The sequence below is a fragment of the Haliotis rubra genome, unplaced genomic scaffold (assembly GCF_003918875.1).
Source record: "Haliotis rubra isolate DU_JTF1 unplaced genomic scaffold, ASM391887v1 Scf286, whole genome shotgun sequence".
Classification (NCBI taxonomy): Eukaryota; Metazoa; Mollusca; class Gastropoda; order Lepetellida; family Haliotidae; genus Haliotis; species Haliotis rubra.
Window position 1 is genome coordinate 978,960 of NW_025766953.1, and position 21,696 is coordinate 1,000,655.

General features: G+C 40.7%; 2 protein-coding genes across 2 annotated transcripts in view; both read left to right on the plus strand.

The window, feature by feature from the left end:
* The window catches only part of LOC124281616 (gem-associated protein 5-like), a gene marked incomplete at its 3' end in the record, with an annotated part of 37,203 nt that extends 22,327 nt beyond the window's left edge, over nucleotides 1-14,876 (plus strand). Inside the window, exons 11-15 of the mRNA XM_046717550.1 lie at nucleotides 1,290-1,363; nucleotides 3,333-3,526; nucleotides 4,309-4,448; nucleotides 4,993-5,164; nucleotides 14,512-14,876. Of these exons, the coding sequence (XP_046573506.1) occupies nucleotides 1,290-1,363; nucleotides 3,333-3,526; nucleotides 4,309-4,448; nucleotides 4,993-5,164; nucleotides 14,512-14,876 (945 nt within the window). The remainder of the gene's footprint in view (nucleotides 1-1,289; nucleotides 1,364-3,332; nucleotides 3,527-4,308; nucleotides 4,449-4,992; nucleotides 5,165-14,511) is intronic.
* LOC124281630 overlaps nucleotides 14,875-21,696 on the plus strand; it is a 157,332-nt gene continuing 150,510 nt past the window's right edge. The window contains exon 1 of the mRNA XM_046717562.1: nucleotides 14,875-15,030. Within this exon, the coding sequence (XP_046573518.1) occupies nucleotides 14,877-15,030 (154 nt within the window). The 5' untranslated portion in view covers nucleotides 14,875-14,876. The remainder of the gene's footprint in view (nucleotides 15,031-21,696) is intronic.

Consider the following 21,696-nt stretch of genomic DNA (forward strand, 5'->3'; position numbering starts at 1 on the left):
AACAAAATTATAAGCGTATAATCGCAAATCAAAAGTGCAATATTTTGTACTCCCTCGAAGCGGGCAGCCGGATACCGAACCCAGTCAGAGGCGGTGGGTGTGCACTCGAAACGAAGCAGCCTAGTGGTTAAAGCGTTAATTTCACCGTCCACGCCCGAAGGCGGTTTGACCATGGGCAGTCAAGCCCATTTCTGGTGATATTGCTGGAATATTGCTGCACTCAAAAACTGTAACGGCTGGTTCATTAGCAGATGCCGCCTTCCGGCCTCATTGTGTGTGTATATATAGAGATGTTGGGTTTTGTAAATACATGCTCATTTTTGTGTATAACATTTTGCAATCAACAGACATCATGACATGTCATGTGTTCAAGTATCACACCTGCCTGTCTGTGTAATAACATAATGTGACAGAGACCCGAACTTCGGGCCATAAATCAATGCGTTTTGTTTATGGTGTATAGCCTGATTGGTGTTAAGTTCAAATTGCATGTGGTCAGTGATCGCAGTTGTGTATTGAATATTGTCATTAGCAGACAGGCAGGCAGACACACAGGTGTCAATAAAACAAGACATTGAGTTTTGTCTGTGACAACGACATATCAATATCACAGTTAGAAATTGTGTCAACGCTAAATAATGACATTGCTTTTAAGTATCGAACTGAGAAAGTGCCTCGGTAAGAAGAAGCGTGTGGTGAAATAGACAAATGAAATTATATAAACAGTTTATTTACTGTCATAACATATAAAAGCTCAAGGCTTTGTGAGATATCAACAAAACATTATGAAAATAGCTCACACCAAAGCCTTCACCGGTATTCACCAGACAGCCCGCTTCCAAGTTCGCGCTGAACCTATTTCACTCGCGCCGCATACTATAAGGCGCAGCCCAGCTGTTGAAACCCGTATTCCCCAGAAAAGTCTGGGGAAAATTAGTGAAACGTTTGAACTCCGATTTCGCGCGTTTTTTTTCATCGCGTTATTTTTCAACTTTATAAGTTGAATTTGCATTTTTGACGCTTTGTTTCGGTAAGTCCATACCGAAAGGTATCAGAATCTGCAAAGTTGTGTTTTACGTTGCATGTGACCTTTAGGGCTTGCCTCACCATCGAGCGGAACGTCTGTGATATAACTGGAATACTCCAGTTAAACCAAACTCACTGATTCTGTAGTCAAGGAACTGAATGGAAGATTGTAATTCAACTCCCTGTTCATGTACAGTGTCATTGTTATGAAGCCTTGGGCTATATATTGTGATGGTGGTTCTGATTGAGATTTGTTGTTTCAGAGCCACAGCCAGGGTAGAACAGACATCTGCTGGAAGCCAGACAATTCAGTGGTGGCAATAGCCAGTGATGATGGGTCAGTAGCTCTTTGGGCAGGGCTTGGGTCACTGTAGAGAAGGGGTAACTACAGGGCTAGGGTCACTGTAGGCTGGAGGGAGGGGGGTGTCACAACAGAGTTGGGGGTCGCTGTAGGACTGGGGGTCACTTCAGTGCTGAGGGTCACTGTAGGCTGGGGGTCACTGTAGGACTTGGGGGTCACTACAGGGTACCCACTACAGAGCTGGGGGAGAGAAACTAGGTCTGGGGGTAGGGGGCAATTCAGAGCTGGGGGTCACTACAGAGCTGGTTTTCAATGTTGGGCTGAGGATCACTACAGAGCTGGGGGTCACTGTAGGACTGTGGCTAACAGCACAGCTGGTTTTCACTGTAGGGTTGGGGATCACTACAGAGCTGGGGGTCACTGTAGGGTTGGGGGATCACTACAGAGCTGAGGGTCACTGTAGGGTTGGGGATCACTACAGAGCTGGGGCTCACTGTAGGGTTGGGGATCACTACAGAGCTTGGGGTCATTACAAGTCTGGGGGTCACTGTAGGACTGGGGCTTACAGCAGAGCTGGTTTTCACTGTAGGACTGGGGGATCACTACAGAGCTGGGGGTCACTGTAGGGTTGGGGATCACTACAGAGCTGGGGGTCACTGTAGGGTTGGGGGATCACTACAGAGCTGGGGGTCACTGTAGGGTTGGGGGATCACTACAGGGCTGGGGGTCACTGTAGGGTTGGGGGATCACTACAGAGCTGGGGCTCACTGTAGGGTTGGGTGATCACTACAGGGCTGGGGGTCATTACAGGTCTGGGGGTCACTGTAGGACTGGGGCTTACAGCAGAGCTAGGGGTCACTGTAGATCTTGGGGTCAGTACAGAGCTGGGGGTCACTGTAGGGTTGGGGGATCACTACAGGGCTGGGGGTTATTACAGGTCTGGGGGTCACTGTAGGACTGGGGCTTACAGCAGAGCTAGGGGTCACTGTAGAGCTTGGGGTCAGTACAGAGCTGGGGGTCACTGTAGGGTTGGGGGATCACTACAGAGCTGGGGGTCACTGTAGGGTTGGGGGATCACTACAGGGCTGGGGGTCACTGTAGGACTGGGGGATCACTGTAGGACTGGGGTCACTGTAGGACTGGGGGATCACTACAGGGCTGGGGGTCACTGTAAGACTGGGGGATCACTACAGGGCTGGGGGGATCACTGTAGGGTTGGGGGATCACTACAGGGCTGGGGGTCACTGTAGGACTGGGGGATCACTACAGGGCTGGGGGTCACTGTAGGACTGTGGCTAACAGCAGAGCTGGGGTCACTGTAGAGCTTGGGGTCACTACAGGGCTAGGGTAGGCTGGGTCTGTAAAACATAATGGTCATTTTATCAAGTTTCAGGAAATGTGAATCAGGAAATGATCATCATGCATGCCAAATTTACATTGATACTGTGATTACAGACTGTAAGGCTTGTTTCTGGGTGTGTAGCAGTATTTCAGCTGAATCATGGTGGCTGTTTAATAGTCATCCAGACAAACCAGTGATAGATATTATGAGCAGTGTCCCATGTCATTTGGGTATGGTGACACACAATAAATGAAACCATTCCGTATGTGGTACATTCATTTAATCACCTCTTACAGTCAGTTAACCTGTGAAGATCTTGGTTGGAACTGATCTTCAGCAACCTATGCATGTTATAAGATGTGACTGATGGCATTAGGTGGTCAGGTTCGCTGACTGGGTTAATGCATGTTATTGTTTGCCAGTGACACAGATCAATGCTCATAATGTCAACCCTTGGATTGTCTGGTCCAGAATCGATTATGTACAGACCGCCATCATATAGCTAGAAACTCCTGAGTGCTGTGGTAAATAACAGACAAACAATTGATCATCAGTTAAGGTTGCTGTTGATATGTTTTAACCTGAATCCAGAAAGGTGGCAGGCTATGGCATCGTCAAGATTGATCCACTGATGTCATAACTTAACACTTGTTCTGCCGGCAGTTCTGTGGAGATCTGTCAGTCGGGGACCTTCAAGCTGCTGTGTGTGGTCCAGGTACATCGCAAGCTCATCAACTGTCTCAAGTGGCATCCCCAGTTCACAGCTGACAAGCCCCTGGGCTCTGACTGTCAACACTGGCTGGCATCAGGTGCCAGCGATGCTCTGGTCAATGTTGTTGATCTGTCCAGCACACTAGGTGAGCGACCCGTGACGGTCCGTGTTCAAATATTGATCTTCAGTAACCCATGCTTGTTGTAAGAGGCGACTAACGGGATCGGGTGGTCTGGCTCGCTGACTTGGTTGACTCATGTCATTGGTTCCCAATTGCGCAGATCGATGCTCATGCTGTTGATCACTGGATTGTCTGGTCCAGACTCGATTATTTACAGACCGCCGCAATATAGCTGGAATATTTGCTGAGTGTGGCGTAAAACTAAACTTACTCACTAGATGAGCACACTGAACCTACATTCATCTTTTGGTTTCCTGAACATTGAGAACATTTTGTGGTCACCGGTTGTCACAATTCCTTCACTTCCATATATGGGACAGCCAAAGTTTTTTTGTCTGTTACATGTTTTTCTTATTCTTATTTAGATGAAACATTTTGTATTTTTAGTTCAGATAAGGGGAAGACAGTCTTAGTTAAAGTATTCTTTCAATAGTTCAATGAATTGTACCAAATTTAGGTCATTAACCATTATTCAGACTTGCATATACATATATTGGTGAGGACCTCTGTGTTGAACTGGGTAAGACTAGCCCCAACAAGTTCATGCTTGTTGAAAGAGTTCAATGATGGAATTGATTTTTAGGTGGAAAATTGATTACAAATAACAACTTTCACTCGCTCAATCCTTCTCCGTTTTGGCTGCTGCACAGAAATTTTTATTGTTTCCAATTTCGCCTAATAAACGATTTCAAGTTCTTTATGAATCCTCTAAATTGTAAGGATTTCCATATGTTGACTATTCCTAGATTCTGGCAATGAGGGTGTTGTCAGCCTCACTGACAGCATCCGTCGGCTGGAGGGGCATAGCATCAGGGTGACGAGTATCTCCTGGAATCCCCACATCGAGGGACAGATGGTCTCTGTGGGATATGACAGCATGGCCTATGTAAGTATAAAGAGTCAATCGCAACTACCACCAAACCTGCATGAGTGAAATTCATGATCTGTCAGTCTAACACATGCTTTACAAACCTAGCACTGACATGATACATAATTATGTTGGACCCGTGAAGACCTGGGTTAGACTTGATCTTCAGATACCCATGCTTGTCATGAGAGGCGACTAACTGGATCAGGTGGTCAGGCTCACTGATTAACTGACTTGTCATTGTATCCCAGTTACATAGATCGATGCTCATGCTGTTGATCACTGGATTGTCTGGTCCAGACTCTTATTTACAGACCGCCGCTATATAGCTGTGGAATATTGTTGGGTGTGACATAAAACTAAACTCACTCAATCACTCTTAATTCTGTTGAGAATACTGACAACAGGATCTGAAGGAAAAATAATATTCATTCCTTAAAGTCAGGTCCCAGATGTCTATTGCAATTGCTTGTTTGTGGCAATGCACTGTCAGGTCATAACTGTGTTGAGAGGAAGTGTTTTCACAACTGAGATCTGAAGGCAAAAAATTCCATTATTGCAGGTATGGAACGTGAAGACAGGGGAGGCAATGTATCAGTTCGAGGGTCACATCCAGCGCCTCCTAGCTGTGACCTGGAGTGGTACCGACCCAGATGAGGTCATGTCCGGGGGGTTTGACTCCATGCTGCATCGATGGAAGGTTTCCTCCCTCCCCAAGGCTGTCATAGAAGTTGGTAGGTTCAGATAGTCAATTTCAATTTACAAGCCATTGTGTGTTACTTACCAGACAGCGACCACACTTGACAATGTTTGTGTCGCAGTTCATTCTTACATTAGTTACATTATTATTACTATGCCAATATTTGTATAGCGCCAATATCCAGCTCAGCTGCTTAAAGGCGCTTTGTTTTTCCCTCAAAAATTGGAGGTCAGTCTCAAATGGCACATCACATTATCAATCTCAACTTCCTGGGGAACATACAGCCACTAGGCATACCGAGTTAATGTGGCTTTCCCATCCTTACGAGGAACCAATTCACACGTGTCCAAAGTTAGGAAGTTATTGTGGTTTGACAGAGTTAAGTTTGACACCATCAATTAGCATTGAAAAACAGGTAACCGCTTCTCTGCACAGTACACTTTCCACAGTCAACACAGCAAAGCAACCTGCTAACATTGGCCTGGCCAATTTGGACACAAAATGAGGAAATCAACAAGTCATGAAATTATAAAATAGAAATGGTTGACCCAGTGTAACAATTCATCAGTTTCATGTTCCTGGATGTTCAACATCAAAACATGAAGGAATCTCTGTACCTTTGGCTGAGAAACAATACATGATGTAAATGATGAAATGTTGACGAGCATTGAACATGGTTGACTTTTGTACACAAGGAGTTGACCAGCAAGATATTGACATATTTCCTGTAGGGGCGATGGGGCAGTCTAGAGGTTAAAGCGTCTGCTCGTCACGCTGAAGACCTGGGTTGGATTCCCCACATGGGTACAATGTGTGAAGCCCATTTCTGGTGTCCACCTACCGTGATATTGCTGGAATATTGCTAAAAGCGGCGTAAACCAAACTCACTCAATCATATTTCCTGTGAAAAATGTTCATGTTGATGCAGCAAGTGCAGATACTGTGTTGGTAGTAAGTCTGCCGCCGACAGATGCAATCACCTGGCAAACATGATTTGTCTGTCCATCACAAAACTCAATGTCAAGCCACATTTCCTTCCTTCATGCTGCTCACAATCATTCAATGTATGGGGGCCATATGTTTGCATTCAAAGTTTACTTTTGAAAGAATCTTGAGACATCTTGACTCCATCAAAAACATTGAAGTAAAGGCAGTCTCTTGCCTAATTAAGCTAGCATGAGATGTTTCTGACACAGCCATCAAGAACAGTTTCCAGCACGTTGATATCAAATCAGTTCAGACTAGTGGTGGTCCGATTAACTGAAATAATCGATGATTGGTCGCAGTGAATAAACGACCAAGGTATCGATCATGTTTTATCATAATCGAACACAAACAATTTTGGAACACTTGTTTTCATCAACATCATTTTTCGAAAGGTTGGTTTTGTCTGTTACATTTCATAAGCACTACAAGGTTGTTCCAAGTAATGATTGAATTTATCTTAAAGACGCCAAGAAATTTATGTTCCTAACATACTAGTCATCCTTTAAAGATGTGAAATTTTGCCCCCCCAAAAACAAAACTAAGTACATGGTTTTTTCCTTATTTTTTTGTGCATTAACAAATTTCATAAATGACGCTTACCAATTATTTTCGATGATTGATCGGTTGTAATGAACCAATCATCAATTATGAGATTTTAACCAAATCCCAACACTAGTTCAGACTACAGCTCAAATTGCTGACCGTCTGCCCTCAGAGATGCCACCAGGGCGTATGCTGAAATTCTACAAACTGAAAGCAAAACTGATGATGATTTAATCGTTTTTGACTGTAAGAAAGACACTGGTCATTCGTTTTAGACGTCATTCCTAGTGACAGAGGGGCGGTGGGGTAGCCTAGTGGCTAAAGCATCCGTTCGTCACGCCAAAGACCCGGGTTCGATTCCCCACATGGGTACAATGTGTGAAGCCCATTTCTGGTGTCCCCCACCTTGATATTGCTGGAATATTGCTAAAAACAGCGTAAAACCTCACTCACTCACTCACTCACCCACCCACCCACTCACTCACTCACTCACTCACTCTCACTCACTCACTCACTCACTCACTCACCCACCCACCCACTCACTCACTCACTCACTCATTCATTCCTAGTGACAGAAGTGAAGATGAAACCGATGTTGTGAAGATGAAACCAATGTTGTGATACTACCAGATAATTGATGTTTTGGTTACCTACTATGAGAACATCAGTGTCTTGAAACAAAACCTGTACGGTAATGAAACGTTTGAAAGTAGTGTACATGAATGAACATGTAAGTTTTGTTTCAAATGTTTCTCCTGTTTGACATTCTTCTGTCAGTTGATCCATGTTTATTTATTAAAGAAGTGAAAATTGAATGTATGAGTTTGTTAGAAGCCAACAGAATTTTTGTAGGGGAGGTAACTCTGGTCAGCTTACGAATCATTCCGGTATCCAGAAATGTGTTTATTCAGACGATATTTGAGGAAATAGAAGTGTCTGGATAAACAAGACCAACTTTAGTAGGTACTAAAGATTCACAAAATGTTCTCTTAAAGCTGAGGTGTTTTTAATAATGATGAGGTATTTATATGGTGTTAAGAATTGAGTCTTTCTGATGTTGAAGATGTTTTTGTAAACCAAGGTGATTGCAGCTATTGGTGGTGCATAGGTAGTGCATAATATGAATGTGAACAGAATGCCTTCATATAAACTCCTTTCTTTGCCTAAGTATTGAAAAAAACCTCAGATAAACTAAATACTGAGATGATGAATTCATTACTTCAAAAAATAAACAAACTTTAAAACCTGATTGTTGATCATAGTGTAACTGACTGAAGCTCCTCTAAAATACCAACTGTGCCCCAAGAATGCAGAGTAACAATGGATAGTAGAATGAGGTGTTGCTGTTACATAAGTAAGTCATAAACTGTAACATAAACTGTAACAATCTAGGTACATTGGACGCTTTTAGAATTAGCTTGAACACAGATTGTGTTGTTGAAAATGTTCATTCATTTAAAAGTAATGCAAGCCACTTGCCAGCTTGATCATTTCCAAGTTGTACCTTTCAACAAACTCATTATTATTAATGAATTATGATTAATAATTATGTAAATTATTAGTTCAAAGAGATTTTTCTGAGCTAAAAAAAGTGGAATCTTACAGAACCTTTGCCCCTGGCTTTTAAGATTTTCTTGGCAATAGTCGCCTTGAATCAATGCCACATTGTTTTGGGTAAATGTTTAATGTATGCTTGTATAATAAGGCAGAAGCATGGATCAGCCAGTGTGGCTCAGTGACTTGGATGACTGTGTGTTATTGTACCCAGATGGTGCGGCTGTTGCTCATATCATCACTGGTTTGTTCGATCCTCATTTATTTACAGGCATAAACCTGAAAATTGTTACAAGACTCATCAATCAGCAAACAAACCAAAACAACAGCGCCTTTGATATAATATATATGTGTGTAGTGTTGTGCAGGAATCTGAATGGTTTTCCAGGAGAGTGGTGTGTTGTCCAGGAATCTGAATGGTTTTCCAGGAGAGTGTTGTGTTGTCCAGGAATCTGAATGGTTTTCCAGGAGAGTGTTGTGTTGTCCAGGAATCTGAATGGTTTTCCAGGAGAGTGTTGTGTTGTGCAGGAATCTGAATGGTTTTCCAGGAGGTGGAGTGTGCAGTGTTGTCCAGGAATCTGAGGAATGGTTTTTCCAGGAGAGTGGTGTGTTGTCCAGGAATCTGAATGGTTTTCCAGGAGAGTGGTGTGTTGTGCAGGAATCTGAATGGTTTTCCAGGAGAGTGGTATGTTGTCCAGGAATCTGAATGGTTTTCCAGGAGAGTGGTGTGTTGTCCAGGAATCTGAATGGTTTTCCAGGAGAGTGTTGTGTTGTGCAGGAATCTGAATGGTTTTCCAGGAGAGTGTTGTGTTGTGCAGGAATCTGAATGGTTTTCCAGGAGAGTGGTGTGTTGTGCAGGAATCTGAATGGTTTTCCAGGAGAGTGTTGTGTTGTGCAGGAATCTGAATGGTTTTCCAGGAGAGTGGTGTGTTGTGCAGGAATCTGAATGGTTTTCCAGGAGAGTGTTGTGTTGTGCAGGAATCTGAATGGTTTTCCAGGAGAGTGTTGTGTTGTGCAGGAATCTGAATGGTTTTCCAGGAGAGTGGTGTGTTGTGCAGGAATCTGAATGGTTTTCCAGGAGAGTGTTGTGTTGTGCAGGAATCTGAATGGTTTCCAGGAGAGTGGTGTGTTGTGCAGGAATCTGAATGGTTTGTTGTCCAGGAGAGTGTTGTGTTTGTGCAGGAATCTGAATGGTTTCTGGAGAGTGGTGTGTTGTGCAGGAATCTGTTTTTCCAGGAGAGTGGTGTGTTGTGCAGGAATCTGAATGGTTTTCCAGGAGAGTGGTGTGTTGTGCAGGAATCTGAATGGTTTTCCAGGAGTGGTGTGTTGTGCAGGAATCTGTACTGTTTTCCAGGAGAGTGTTGTGTTGTGCAGGAATCTGTACTGTTTTTCAGGAGAGTGTTGTGTTGTGGTGTCTGAATGGTTTTCCAGGAGAGTGGTGTGTTGGAGGAATCTGAATGGTTTTCCAGGAGAGTGGTGTGTTGTGCAGGAATCTGTATGGTTTTCCAGGAGAGTGGTGTGTTGTCCAGGAATCTGAATGGTTTTCCAGGAGAGTGTTGTGTTGTGCAGGAATCTGTACGGTTTTCCAGGAGAGTGGTGTGTTGTCCAGGAATCTGTACGGTTTTCCAGGAGAGTGGTGTGTTGTGCAGGAATCTATGAATGGTTTTCCAGGAGAGTCTGTACTGTTTTCCAGGAGAGTGGTGTGTTGTGCAGGAATCTGTACGGTTTTCCCAGGAGAGTGGTGTGTTGTGCAGGAATCTGAACGGTTTTCCAGGAGAGTGTTGTGTTGTGCAGGAATCTGTACGGTTTTCCAGGAGAGTGGTGTGTTGTGCAGGAATCTGAATGATCTTACAGGTGTGTGAGATGTTGTACAGGAGGCTGAATAGTTTTACAGGAGTGTGTAGGGTTGTATGTGAGGCTGTATGCTTTTCAGGGAGTGTGTCATTTTGTACACGAAGCTGAGAGGTTTTCCAGGAGTGTGTCATCTTGTACAGGAAGCTGAGAGGTTTTCCAGGAGTGTGTCATTTTGTTTGGGAGGCTGAATAGTTTTACAGGAGTATGGAGGGTTGTATGGGAATCTGATCCTGATCTGTGGATCAGCCAGATCACCATTAAGTGGACATTGATCTATGGATCAGCCCGATCTACATACATTGGAGATTGATCTATAGATCAGCCCGATCTACATACATTGGACATTGATCTATAGATCAGCCAGATCTCCATTAAGTGGACATTGATCTATAGATAGCCAGATCTAGATACTTTAGACATTGATCTATAGATCAGCCAGATCTACATTAAGTGGACATTTACATACATACACACAAAAATGTCAAATCTTAGCTTGTGTATGTACGGATAGATAAAATAACTGAGGTATATTGAGAGGTTCTATTTCAGGACATGAACTTGACAACTTGCAGTCTTTCTTAGTGTTCCTCATATTACAGATCAAATATAAATAACAAGCATTGACATTTAAACTTTATTATATTTTAAAATTAATGGAAAATGGCAAAATACCCAATTGAGCCTGAGTAAGGTGAGTACAGTTTATTTGGTTACTCAAAGGAAAATTAGGATACCCAACTGAGATGAACAGAAGCGAGTACATAACTCAATGACCCCAAAAGTTATCTGTAACTCTGTATGTACCCCGCTGGGAATGCCGAACTCATTTGGTACTTCGTAGTAGTAATTTTTTATCTCGAATAACGTTGAATCATGTATGATGTACAGAAATTACCAATGTTTTGCGAATGCAAATCGATGGAAGGGAGGTAACTCTAAATATGTTTTCTTGTCGCCTTATCGTCTGGTACTTCATACTATGATCCTATACCCGTGCTTCAAACAGTTCAAAATTATCATTGAGGTGATCGGTAAGATAAATACGTTGTTCACTGGTCCCTCGGGGCCCATGGGTTGATGTACCCTCGATGTTTCTTTATGTTCCCCTCGCCCTTCGGGGTGTCGTGTTGTGTGGTGTACCCTCGATGTTTCTTTATGTTCCCCTCGCCCTTCGGCTCAGGGAAAATAACCAAACATTGAGGGTACATCGGCCCATGACCCCCTCGAGACCAGTATACAACTTATAATAGATCAGCCAGATCTATATACAGTAGACATTGATCCATAGATTAGCCAGATCTACGTACAGTGGACATTGATCTGTAGATCAGCCAGATCTACATACAGTGGACATACTGGTAGAGCAGTGAAATTTCATCAGCCGTTTCGGCTGTCTCCCATGGTAGCATCTGGAACTGGTCATTTGTGAAGTCATTCAGACTTTACGTCACAATATGATTTGAATTATGTCATCACAACTGACGACATAACAATACAATGGTGTGAGCGATGTTTGTACGTATTAATACGCAGCGATTTTCCGGGAAGCAAATACCATTCGATCATGTTTTTCAACCAATCATATTAAAGAACACAGTGACTTTTGGTTTACAATACGAAATATCCTCGTCAGACTGAAATGTACCCATGATATCTGAGCATCGTCAGTGCATTTTAGTGTGGTGCATTTCTAATGTTGTTCAGTATATCAACCAGTTATTTTCTGATTTCCATTGACATTAATAACATCTTGACTAATTTCTTGATGTCCAGTTTTACTGTGGTCAGGCTCACTGACTGGGTTGAGCCATGCCATTGTTTCCCAATTACAAAGTTTGACGTTCATGATGTCAGTCCCTGGATTGTCTGGTCCAGACTTGATTGTTTACAAAACTGAGCTGTATAGCTGGAATATTGCTGTGTTCAGTGTAAACAACAAACATTACTTTGGTGAGAAGATATATCTCTAGTTCATATAACCACCATCTTGTGTCTTGTGTCATAGATATGTTAACAATGCCAGTTGTACTTGAAAACAGAGACGCCTGAACCCTGGGATCCCTTTCATGTATTGAATGTTAGGCACAAATGTTCCTTTGCATGTATTCTTTCCATTCTGGCATTTATACACTATTTCCTATTTATCCCTGTGTGACCCAACTGATTCATGTTTTTATCAGCCGGCTTTATCCTGCAGAGAAACCAAGCTATCATATGATATCTTACAACACATGGCACAGTACATTCTTTGGTATCACGGTATATTGAAATACATATCATATTACAGTCTTGAGTAACACAATGTATCACTATACAAAATTCCAGGGAATACTGAGGCCTGGAATCCCAACAAATATCATTTTTTATAATGGGAAAGATCTTGACATTTAACTGTTGAACTGGCTGCCTGCACCTATTTTTCAAACTCGGTGACTGTGAAGTAATAGTTTAACTTCCCTCACTTGGGTGAGCTGATGTCGTCCATCATTTGTCAGCAACATCAGCTGAAGCTTTTTTAATCTTTTACCTCATTTTTTAAACGGCTTGATAATTTCAGTTGAAACCTTTAGTGTGCGTTCTTGATGATAGGTTCTTATGTTTCTTCACAGCATCAAATTGAACATTTCACGAGATGAAAAGGAATATCTTTTTAGAAAATTCAGTTTAGAGGTCTTCTCAGACATGTCAGAAATTACATTTTCCTGTTGCCATCCACATTAAAAAAGTCACAAAGACAAGTTATGATAAGGGCCTTGGCCAACAGAATCTGATGAATTTAGAAAATAAATATGTAAAGCCTAAATTGGAAGTCTTTCTGAAACTTAGCAGTGGTCATCATGTGAAAGAATTACACTCTGCATTATTTAAGTCTCATTAACAGCAAATGTGATGTTGAAGCTGCAAAAAAAGTAACTTTAACATTTGTTATTCCCTTTCGATTCAAAATAGGCCCATATGCAGCCTTGTCCAGTGAGATGAAAAGACAACATATTCTTTATGATCATTCCGGTTGGAAGAAGACATACCAAACTTTGTTTGTTCACTAGTTTGCTATGAAATACCAACATTACGAATTGTCTGGTCAGTCATTGGTCAGGATGAAATCAATGACACTTGCGACTGTCACTTTCTGTTTTACATGGTCAAGACCTGAACTATTCAAATATCCATTATGAAACCCAGTAATGGTGTAAAGAGTAATTAAAATGTGTGCCTGAATTGTGCAGCCATCACTGCAAATATTTTTTCAGCTAGGTCCTTTTGTTGGACGTTAGTGTCTTCATACCTGCAATATCCCCCTTGTACCTCCAGGGATTTTAGTCTGACATACGAATGAATGGCCTTGAATGAAATATGGCATTCTCACAAAGTTCCCTAAGCAGATTAGCAGAATATTGACCATTAATGGGCTGATCTTTACAGAGGTCATCCAATAGTGGGATTCTTTTACAATCCCAGAAAACTGAAGCCATCACCTTGCAAGCTGATGGAACACAGTTTGTGTTCATCAGGAGATGCTATATGGTGTCATTGCTTTGGCCGTCATTTAGTCTCTGCCAGGTAGCGATGAACCCAAGCCTCATCCTTAGTGTTAATCACTCAACCAGATCAGTTGGGGCTGCTTCAAAATAATTTAATATTTCAATAGACATTGAGCATTTCTGATCAAGAGGTCTGCATCAACAACTGTTGGAGTTGGCGGTTGTCAGTTTTGTCCAAGTTTATTAATCGGGAATGCCTAATCTCTTTATTGCCAGCATATAAATGATGCCTGTTCTAGCACATGCCGCCATATAGCTGGAATATTGCTGAGTGTGGCGTAAAACTCAACTCAACTCCAGCACATGCAAGCTGAAGAGGATGTATTGTAAATCCTTTGTACTTGACTCAGAACTCCATGACATCATGTATTCTTTATGCAATTACATTTTACTGATTTTTGTATTTATGACAATATCTGAGTATCAATGCTGGTGTCATGTTTTGTTAAGTGACCATCTATATTTGCCTTTTGGACTATTGCCATGGCACTACTTTTTCTTTACAGATATGATTTGTATTGAAATACATACAATGTGAATGTCACAAATGTTTCATGACACTGAACTCAAGTGTTTGATAATGGCAGCCATGTTTTATTTAGAAATGTACATGTAAACTAATCATTTGTTGTACAGTAATTTGACTATGTTTTAGCTGTTTTCATTTGCTGGAAGACAGAACACACAAAGTAGTTGACCACAAGAGAGATATACGCAAATCACTTTTTGGCTTATTTATGTTACCATATCCAATACTGTTTGCTGAATTATTGTTTTTGGTTGTTATTTCTATAAATATGTTTTAACTGTTTGTGTGTATGAAAAATATGAATGTTTTCCCGCAGTACATGGTGAGCACTATTTCTTTGTTTTCTCATGTTCAAAATAACTGTCTTTGCAGGAAAGAAAAAGAAGAAGAAGAAGAAAGCTATCAGTGCCAATACAGACGCTTGTCTGTTTTCCTCAAAAGGTTCATCACCTGCAGTATCTGAAGCAGCAGACATCGCAGAAGGTGAAGGTAATGGCAGCCTTGTCATTGATGCAAAGGGAGATGATTTACCTGACAAACGGCGTGGACAACCACAAGAAAATTTAGAGAACAGAGAAGGGGACTGGCCAGCTGTAAAAGAGGACATAGCAGAGCGGAGTAAACAAGCAAACAGTGGAAAGAGGTCCAAGGACAGGAAGAAGCTGGACTTCCAGGATGAATTGGCCGAATTGAAGGAGATGTTGGAGACCAGGAAGAAACAGATTGAAGTGAAGGAGATGTTGGAGACCAGGAAGAAACAGATACTGAAGGAACAACAGCAGCAGACATCACAGCACAGTGAACCTGAGGAGACAACTGGAACATCAACAACCCATTATCCACTTGAGCGAGAGTTAACACCTTGTGTGAAGGACGAGAGTGATGATGAAGGTTTGTTGTTTTCCTTTATTTTATCAGCAGCCTATAAAGGTCGGGGAATTCTGTCCATCCGTCCGACATTTTGTTTCATCCAATAACTTGAAAACATTTTGTTGGATTGTTTTCAAATTTGTTAACCATCTCCTTTATCTAAAGGAGAGGTTCTTTACAATTTATGATATTTATATTTTTCAAGAATTACAGCAGTTTACAAATTTGAACATAAAATAGTTTGTCCAACCAGTAACTTGAAAGTATTGTCCTGTAAAAAGTTGCACTTAAATATTTTGATGTGACCCCCAAAACTTTACATGTCCCCAACTATTTAACGTTGCAAAGGACCAAAACATCACAATTGTGACAAAATGTCTCCCAGTTCGTCTTGGATAGAAATCTCTTGAAAGTGGTGGCGAAGTATTTTCATTTTCATTTTGTACTGAATTAATGAGGCTAATTGAATATGAAATGGTAACTATCATACAGTGGTACTCTATTTTAACCTCTTTGGCTGGACGAGGTCTACTACAGTGTGGATGTATCTTGGTTGATAAGCTTGCTGAGCTTACAATGAAAAGGTTGTGTGAGCCCAAAGGACTCTTACAAAAATTGGTTTCTTGTCATTGACATAAGCTGGGGCAAGTACTACAATCAACAATAATGAGGCTATCAACAATACACCATCTCTGAAACAAACTAGCCAAAAACTGTGAGCCCGGCTTACTAATACCCCCGGCCATGACTATCAAATTCGACAGAACATTAATATTAAATATTATCTTACCTTCATGTAAAATACTTTAATTTCATTGGTCAGTGGCGCTTTAACAAGTTTCCATGTCACCCCTCCCAGGAGGGTGACAACTGGAAAAAATATAACGCGCTGCCACGGAAACAGCCGAACTCTCCGCTGAGAAGCTGTATCGCTAACAATTGTATGCATGCAGTGCACAGAGTTCAAAAACCGTTCGATTAGCTGTTACTATGTACACATTTATTTTACCAACTTTCACTGCTTTATTTAAACTATTTGATACATTGAATCGTTTGCGCATTCAACTTAAACATAATTAACCATTTTTATAGCAGTTTTAAGCTTATCAGAATATGTTTCACTGATTTAAAAGATCCAGTCGAGAGACAGGTGCCATTTTGTTTACATGTCATATAGCCAGTAGCGATTATCAAAGTAAAATGATATTTTGTACATTTAACATGGCGGTAGGATAAATACGTAGTATGCCTGCCGGGCTCGGGTGACACTGCTACAAACAGGCGTACATCAGACCGTATTACCCTCGAGAGAAGCATACAACTTATAGTATGTTGAACATAAAACTGCTGTCTTATAATGACATTTAGTGAAACACGAGTGATACACATGAGTGACATACGTAAAGAGGGGGAATTTATGGATGTCGACATCTGTATTATGAGGAACATGACTTTTCGGAGTATCCATACATCATCTGATGAAGGAGTAAGAATATACTCAGAAACATCATGTTCCTTATATCACAGACTTGACATCCATAATTTCCCCCATTTATAAAAATACTTTTATGAACTGTCACTTGCTACAGAATGCATTTTCACAGACTTATCTTATTTCCGGATTTGGAAAACTCTCAACATCGCTTATTGCATAGAACACTGAGAGGAGCTGATGCCTATGTTCTCATTTACTTCTAACACTGACTTTACACCACAGCAATATCTAATGTTTTATGAGCAACTGGTAAAACAAGTGCCCAAATAGTATTAATTTGTGGAATGAAGACCTGTTTTCTGTGTTTACAAATATGAAATTTGAGTATGGTCAACCATTGAAAGACTGTTTCTTGTTTGCGACACTAGGTCGCAGGTATGTGTGACTGTTCATAGATTGACAGTGGACAACATATATATTTGTACTTGACACCAGCACTTATTAGATGCATTCTTTAAAAATTCATACGAATGGACATTTAACAAACATTAGGTAGGATTGTTTTTCACTTTTTATATATTATTAAGGTAACAGTAAAAAATTGAGAACATAACTTTTTATATTTATGTGGTATTATCCTTTGATTAATGCAAAAATAAGTAAAGTTAAAAATTATCTTTAACTATCCCTATTTTCAGTTACTTGTATTTCATTTCTCCAGAGGGGCAGTGGGGTCTCCTAGTGGTTAAAGTGTTCGCTCATCACGCCGAAGGCCCGGGTTCGATTCCCCACATATTGGTACGATGTGTGAAGCCCATTATGGTGTCCCCCACCGTGATATTGCTGGAATATTGCTAAAAGCAGTGTAAAACTAAACTCACTCACTCATTTCTCCAGACCATAGATTAAATTTTCTTTCTTCTGAACGCTTAGAGCTGCTGGTGATTTTCTGCCTCACAACTTCTGTGGTCTGAGTAATTGTGAGTGGATGGCCTAGCTAACTAACTTTCATATTGCTATCCATGGCATGAATCACTGCCAGGATCTTGTCTTGTTAGATGTCCCTTTCCAACAAACATCAATATTGTATTCCCCTGCAAAATTAAATTTTTGACCTTTCTTGCCAATGAGCTTCAGTCGTTTCTTTTTTAAGAAAATCACTGTTCAATATGCTGTTTTACTGCCACAAAGCAAACCACCCAGGTCCTGACTCCCTCCTCATTACTGATTCCTTTGATGTCAGGGCTTCCTATGACGCCTTAACACAACCTATTCCTCGTTGCCCCTACTAATGTCGAAGTTTGAGTTTTCCTTAAGACGTAATTTACTCCATGCTGCTGTTGTTTGTGTTGCTGTTGAAGGGTAAATCTGCTGAAAGAGCTGTTGGTGACGTTGTTGGAGTTGTATTTGCGTCATTGTTTGGGGGAATTCTGAATAATGGCAGCCTAGTTCCTGGATCACTTCTCTGATCCAAATACAATAACTGTGCAGTGGAGGCCACTGATGGCCAAACAAACAGAGCCATGAAGATCTGGGGTAGAATTGGTCTTCAGTAACCCATGTTTGTCGTAAGAGGCGACTAAAGGGATCCAATGGTCAGACTCGCTGACTTGGATGAAACATGTCATCATATCCCAATGACATAGATTGATGCTCATGATGTTGATCACTGGATTGTCTGGTCCAGACTCGATTATTTACAGACCATTGTCATATAGCTGGAATATTGCTGGGTGCGGCATAAAACTAAACTCATTCACTCACCCAAACAAACATGTCAATCTGTCCAGGGCTCCAGATAAGGGCCATATCGGCGTATGTACGGATATAAAATAAGCACGATACGGGGGAAACGATTTTAAAAACGTAGCAGATACGGATGGTGCAATGGTGTACGGTTTCACAATCATTTACAGACGTTTTTATCTGAAAAAGTATTGTTTTATTGTTTACTGACCTGTTTACACAAGAGTAGCAATGTTGTGGTGCATATATGAAACGAAACACAAGATTACTGATACGCCATTAAATTCCATTCAGTACTCTAAATGTACTCTTATTGTTTTCCAGTACTCCTATATTGAACAAATAAGGAGTACGTACTCCTGATCATGAAAGTTTATCTGGAGCCCTGCTGTCATTTGTTTAGTATTGAAAACCTAAGAACTGACGATATGCTTCTCAGCATTTTCATAAATACAACTGCAAACTTACCACTGTTACATATTAGAAGGAAAACTTTATTTAAGCAATTTTGAGACACATAAATCGTCATCACACAGACAAAAGGTAAACAATGAGACCATAATTTTCATCAGTGATATGCACGTTAATATTTCACATCATGTCTCAGGATTTTTTCAAGTAAATAAATAGTTTCCCTGTGGTTGGCATTGCTTGTCTTCCCATAGGGATTCCAGACAAGTTTATGTCCGGACCAATGTGCAAAATAAACACTTGCCAAGTTGCCCATGGCTATCATCTTTTCTTTCTAGCTGTTATAAAAATATAATCTAGGTAGCCTTTCTGGAGGGCTTAGTTTTCTATTAAGCAATAATATATTTATTTGGGCATCAAATATAATTTTAGATGGTTAATTTCAGATTTCAAAGATGTAATGTCATGGTCCCTTGTCTCTAGTTATGCAATGAAAGGAGAATGTTTGATATTGACTCACTCTGAAGCTCTGACAATGCTGAAACTCCAGTTTCGTCTCTATTCAACCAAATTTCTGTGATTGTGTAAGAAAACCTGGCTTCTAAAATAGTCCTGTTAAATGTTTTTCATGGGTCACAGGACTTAACAAAAATGTTTTCATTCACATCTTGATGACAATTTTTACTCTAAAGAAAGATGCAAAATACTGTTTGTCAAACCCACATTTCATTTCTTCTCTTGCAATCTCGTGTTTGAATTATAAATTACATTTTTGAAACATGTCCTACTCTCTTTTCACTGACGAGGTCTTCAAAACAGAGTTACGAGTAAAACATTATTTGCTGAAAGAATTGTTGTCAGTTTGAATTGAATGTAAACAATGTATTTCTCATTGTAAAAGGTTGGTAACTTCTCTGATTGTGTCTTAAATATGTCAGTTATTTCTGATGCTTTCAAACTCTGGCTTAACTGCTCCAAACTTGATTATTTATAGTCCCAGTGTTATAGTTATAGCTGACATCAACATTTCACTCACTCACTCACTCACTCACTCACTCACTCACTCACTCACTCACTCACTCACTCACTCACTCACTCACTCACTCACTCACTCTCACTCACTCACTCACTCACTCACTCACTCATCACTCACTCACTCACTCACTCACTCACTCACTCACTCACTCACTCACTCACTCACTCACTCACTCACTCACTGATGTTACACAAAATCCATTTCCCCTTAGTCTGCAGATGAGCATATAAATGGAGTTAGGGATTATTATAAAAATATTATTGTAATAATATCAATATTTCCTTTAAAACACATACCAGTACCAACTCAAATGTACTTTATTAATAGCATGTCTACAGTTTCTGACTTTCTGAAGAAACATTTGTAATAGATCCTGGCCTTGAAGAATTGTATTGCATGTTTTCCCCTACCAGTGTTATAATGGTTATGTATCATGTTACCAGTAATTCCTCTCAGGCTGTCAATGTTGTACTAGATCAATACAAGGACAGTGTAGGTTGGCAGCATCCACAATCAATACAGAAGCCAAAATATGGTCTTCATGTTAGTATCCAGGATAGAGAAGTTTGATAAAAGGGAACTTATCACGTGGCAGCTTCCTGTTTTGTGAGTGCTGGTCACTGACCTTTGAATTAATGGTTTATCTGGCATTGGTGTCATCTTCCTGCAGGAAATGTTTTTGCATACATGTCTGCTCTTCTGATTTGGGCAGAATCATTTTGATATTTTGAACTGTATTTCTCAGGTATCATTTGGGCGGTGGTGTAGCCTAGTGGTTAAAGCGTCCACTCGTCAAGTCAAAGACCCGGGTTCGAAACCCTACATGGGTAAAATGTGTGAAGCCTATTTCTGGTGTCCCCCGCCGTGATATTGCTGGAATATTGCTAAAAGCGGTGTAAAACAAAACTCACTTACTCACTCAGGTATCATTTAGTGAAATATTTTACAACTTTGGTTCAAGGAAAGCATTGCCAGTGATTTAGACCAGGTTTTGACACCCGTACAACTGAGCACGGACATACAAATATTTGATTGATTCACTTCTGCAGATTTACTATGCAAGGATATATAAATTTGAAAGTTAGGAGCTAGTGACTAATTCTAGATCAATTAAGTTGATACGTTGCTCAATGCATCAATTTTGGGTTGACATCAATATGTTTGCATTGGGAAATACGGTCTGTTGCTATTAACTGTTCTTTCACCTTTTGTTGATGTTAGGTTTCAGTTCAGTTTCATCAAATTTTGAATTTGATTCTGAAGAAAAACTTTCAATTGCTTATCACAGTTTCACAATATTTTAATTGATGTAAACAAAAATCAGTGGATCAGTTTCAAATAGTTTGCTCACACTTTGGTAGATTTTGGGGATAATGATGATACAGTTATTTTGATCAATTGAAGTAATCATAGCATTCTTAATCTCGGAGGTTAGTCAACCAGCTGAGTTAAAAATGGTGGATCCCTAGTTATTCACTAGGTCTCATTCAGAAAAGAGTCTTGTGTACTGTACACTAGGGGTTGTGACAATACCATAGGAGCCTGCAAGTAATGTTAGCTCCAAGGTTTTTACACCAGGTCACAAGTGGGGATCAATCCAGGCACCTTTCGCTTACTAATTAATATCAAATTAAGAGAATGATTCCCAACAGGAAGACTTAGTTTCAACTTCACAAGACTCCACCAGTGGGACTTGTTGGTTCCCTGCAAAGGCTCCTTCAAATACAACTTGCTTTGGTTGTTGTTTAACGCCGCACTCAGCAATATTCCAGCTATATGGCGGTGGTCTGTAAATAATCGAGTCTGGACCAGACAATCTGGTAATCAACAGCATGAGCATCAATCTACGCAATTGGGATACGATGACATGTGTCAACCAAGTCAGCGAGCCTGACCACCCGATCCCGTTAGTCGCCTCTTACAACAAACGTGGGTTACTGAAGACCCGGAATTCTAACACAGACCTTCATGGGTCACAACTTAGTGTAACATTGTACTTGTGGAAGACTGAGCACAGACTCACAGTTGTCCCTTTTTAACGACCATTCAGTGGTCAAAC